At 61.9% G+C, this 3,196-nt stretch overlaps 1 protein-coding gene across 1 annotated transcript in view; it reads left to right on the forward strand.

The window, feature by feature from the left end:
- DNAH10 (dynein axonemal heavy chain 10) overlaps positions 1-3,196 on the forward strand; it is a 62,940-nt gene that overhangs the window by 51,602 nt on the left and 8,142 nt on the right. The window contains 3 exon segments of the mRNA XM_014448253.2: positions 621-900; positions 1,160-1,389; positions 2,248-2,521. Coding sequence (XP_014303739.1) covers positions 621-900; positions 1,160-1,389; positions 2,248-2,521 — 784 coding nt within the window.

Here is a 3,196-nt window from a genome sequence, read left to right on the forward strand (position 1 = left end):
TCGGAGGCTGCAGTTCCCCCGCTGCAGACAGACGTGCGGGGCGTTACGTCTTCACCGAGTGGTGTAACCGCCAGCAGAGTCCATGTCTGTCGCCCCCAAAGGAGTGCTGTGTCCTTGAGCATCGTCACCCTCCCCCATTCTTCCACCCGCAGCCTCTGGCGGCCACTCACAGATTTCCTGTCCGCGGATCCCCGTCCCTGCATCTCCCTGGGAAGGGGTCACAGAGGCACTGGCCTGTGTCCGGCCTCTCACTCCGCACCATGTTCCCCGCACTGTGGCGGGGCCTCTGCTTCCTGTTGGTGCCGCGCGGTATCCGCTGTGCCCGCACCCCGTTCACCCGCCCGCCACCGCGGCACGGGGGGCTTGTCTCCGCTTGTTGGCGATGGTGACGAGTGCGGCTCAGACATCCGTGTGCAGGTGTTTGTGGGTTTTATGGTCATGTTTTCATACTGATTGGCCCAGTCACTTGGCTGAAATCGTCAGCAAATCCCTGGCGTTGAGTTTGACCTTTTCCTTATTGTTCCTGGGCCTTGCTCCCCGGAATGTACCTGCTTGGAGTCCAAGGCCACCCCCACGTGTGAGGCCAGCGCTGACCCTCGGCACTGCCTCCTGCCCTCCAGGTCGCCTCCTTCAACGACCCCGACTTCCTCAAGCTGCTGGAGATGTCCATCAAGTACGGCACGCCCTTCCTCTTCCACGACGTGGACGAGTACATCGACCCCGTGATCGACAACGTCCTGGAGAAAAACATCAAGTTCTCCCAGGGCCGGCAGTTCATCATCCTGGGCGACAAGGAAGTGGACTACGACTCCAACTTCCGGCTCTACCTCACCACCAAGCTGGCCAACCCTCGGTACACGCCGTCCGTGTTCGGGAAAGCCATGGTCATCAACTACACCGGTAAGGGCGGGGCCGCCGGGCATGCGGGTGGTGCCAGGGAGGCCGCCATCTGAGACAAGGCCTTCACGGCCCGCATTTCATTCAGTGACCCCATCAGGCTCTTAGTCACATCTTTTAAAAATATGTATATTATTAATGATTTCAGAGAGGAAGGGGGAGGGAGAGAGAGAGAAATATCAAGGAGGAGAGAGTCACTGATCGCCAGCCTCCTGCACGCTTGTCGGGGGACAGAGCAGTGAGGCCGCCCATGTCCCCCCAGTCACTCTGAAAGGCCTGGAGGACCAGCTGCTGAGCGTGCTGGTGGCCTTCGAGAGGCACGAGCTGGAGGAGCAGCGGGAGCACCTCATCCAGGAGACGAGCGAGAACAAGAACCTGCTGAAGGACCTGGAAGACTCCCTGCTGCGGGAGCTGGCGACCTCCACGGGCAACATGCTGGACAACGTGGAGCTGGTGCAGACACTGGAGGAGACCAAGTCCAAGGCCACGGAGGTCCGCCGCTCAGGGAGCGCACCGCGTCTCGGCTGCGCTCAGGGTCCCGGGCCTTGGGATCGGGGGCTTTGGGCGGGAGGACGTCAACCTGTGCTCCTGGACGTGGGCTTTGAGTCTCCTGAGGGTTTGCCTGATGAGAAATGGCCCCCCTGTGGGGGGTGCTGTGGGGAAGGGTGTTCGAAAGGTCTCCCCAGGCCCTTGGGCCTTAGGTCAGCCTTTTGCCCTTGAGAGTGATGGGAAACCCAGCCTCCTTCGCTGACGTTGGAAGGCGTTTATCAGCTTACAAAACAGGAAGGTCCGTGCCAGCTTCAGGCAGGGCTGGATCCAGGACGCCAAGCCTGTCACCCAGACTCACCTTCCCGTTTCTGGGCTGGGCCTCCTGCGGTTGGCTTTGTTCTCTGCCTTCCTGGGAGCCAGCTCCCCGTGGTGTCATGGGTCTGGCTCGTGTCCGTTCAGGTCAAGTCTCCGGGGGACGTGGGACTCTTTCCCTGTCCGATCACGAAGGCCCTGAGAGTCATTAAATCCCACGCCCGGCGACCATCCACGGCCCAGGGGGCTGTTGCGTGGCGTGGTGGGTCCTGGAGTTGGGGTGCAGCCCCGTGTGGAATGAGATGGGGGTGCTGCGCGTCCCCAGGTGAAATGTGGGGCTGTCGGGAGAGGTGCTGTGGGGTCGAGCCACGGGTGCCCACCACCTCTCGCCACGGCGGGCGCCTGCTGGGCCCTGGGAGCGCCCCACGGGTCATTTTTTGTCTTTTCTCTTGCACCTCTCGCACTCCCGCCCTCTGCCTCCTGTTTACAGTCCCCTTGGTTAGAGGTGCGAGCGTCCCGTCTCCTTGGCAACCTGCACCTTTCCTGCAGGTGTCGGAGAAGCTCAAGCTGGCGGAGAAGACGGCCCTGGACATCGACCGGCTGCGGGACGGCTATCGGCCAGCGGCGCGGCGGGGCGCCATCCTGTTCTTCGTGCTGTCGGAGATGGCGCTGGTGACCACCATGTACCAGTACTCCCTGAGCGCCTTCCTCGACGTCTTCGGGCTGTCGCTGAAGAAGTCGCTGCCCGACTCCATCCTCATGAAGCGGCTCAGGAACATCATGGACACGCTGACCTTCAACATCTACAACTACGGCTGCACAGGTGAGCGCCCCCTCAGGCCAGGCCGGCCGTGCCGGGCATGCCGCCGGCCGGGGTCCTCGTCCTGCCCTGACTTCGGGTGATGGGGGGGCCGCCGGACACAGCACCTGTGGAGGTCCTGGCTCAGGGCTGCTTTGTCCGTGGGTGCGGGCGGGACAGAGTCAGCCCGTGCCGTGGGGCAGGAAAACGGTTGCGGGTGATTGCTGGTTCCTAGCGGGCTCGGGGAGGCAGCCCGCCCTCTAACACGGGCCAAGCACCGTTCAGATCACAGACTGACTTGGACACTTTCCCCCAGGAACGCATTTCTTCTGTTAAGAAAAGAACCTGGGGTGTACCATCCTCTTTAGCAGAGGCTGCGGGGGATGTCCTTCCTCCACCGCAGAGCCCGGCCCGCCGGCAGCAGCTCCCCGGCCCCGCCTGCTTCCACGGGCTGTAGTAGGACAGTCACACACGTGGCGGCACATGGAATTGAGCCCGTGTCTCCTGTACTCGGTCATGGACTTCCCACGTAGGGAGGGCTCAGTGCAGCCGCCCCGTCCGGGGCTTTGTCGCGTGGAAGCACGCTGTGTGCCAGAAACTTGATTTTAGAAATGACTTTTAAAATGTATTTAAATTCCTTATTGTTGAAAGTGTTACTTACGTCTCCTTTCCCCCCATTGGCCTCTCCCCAGCCGCTCC

This window comes from Myotis lucifugus, unplaced genomic scaffold (genome assembly GCF_000147115.1).
Source record: "Myotis lucifugus unplaced genomic scaffold, Myoluc2.0 scaffold_790, whole genome shotgun sequence".
Lineage (NCBI taxonomy): Eukaryota > Metazoa > Chordata > Mammalia > Chiroptera > Vespertilionidae > Myotis > Myotis lucifugus.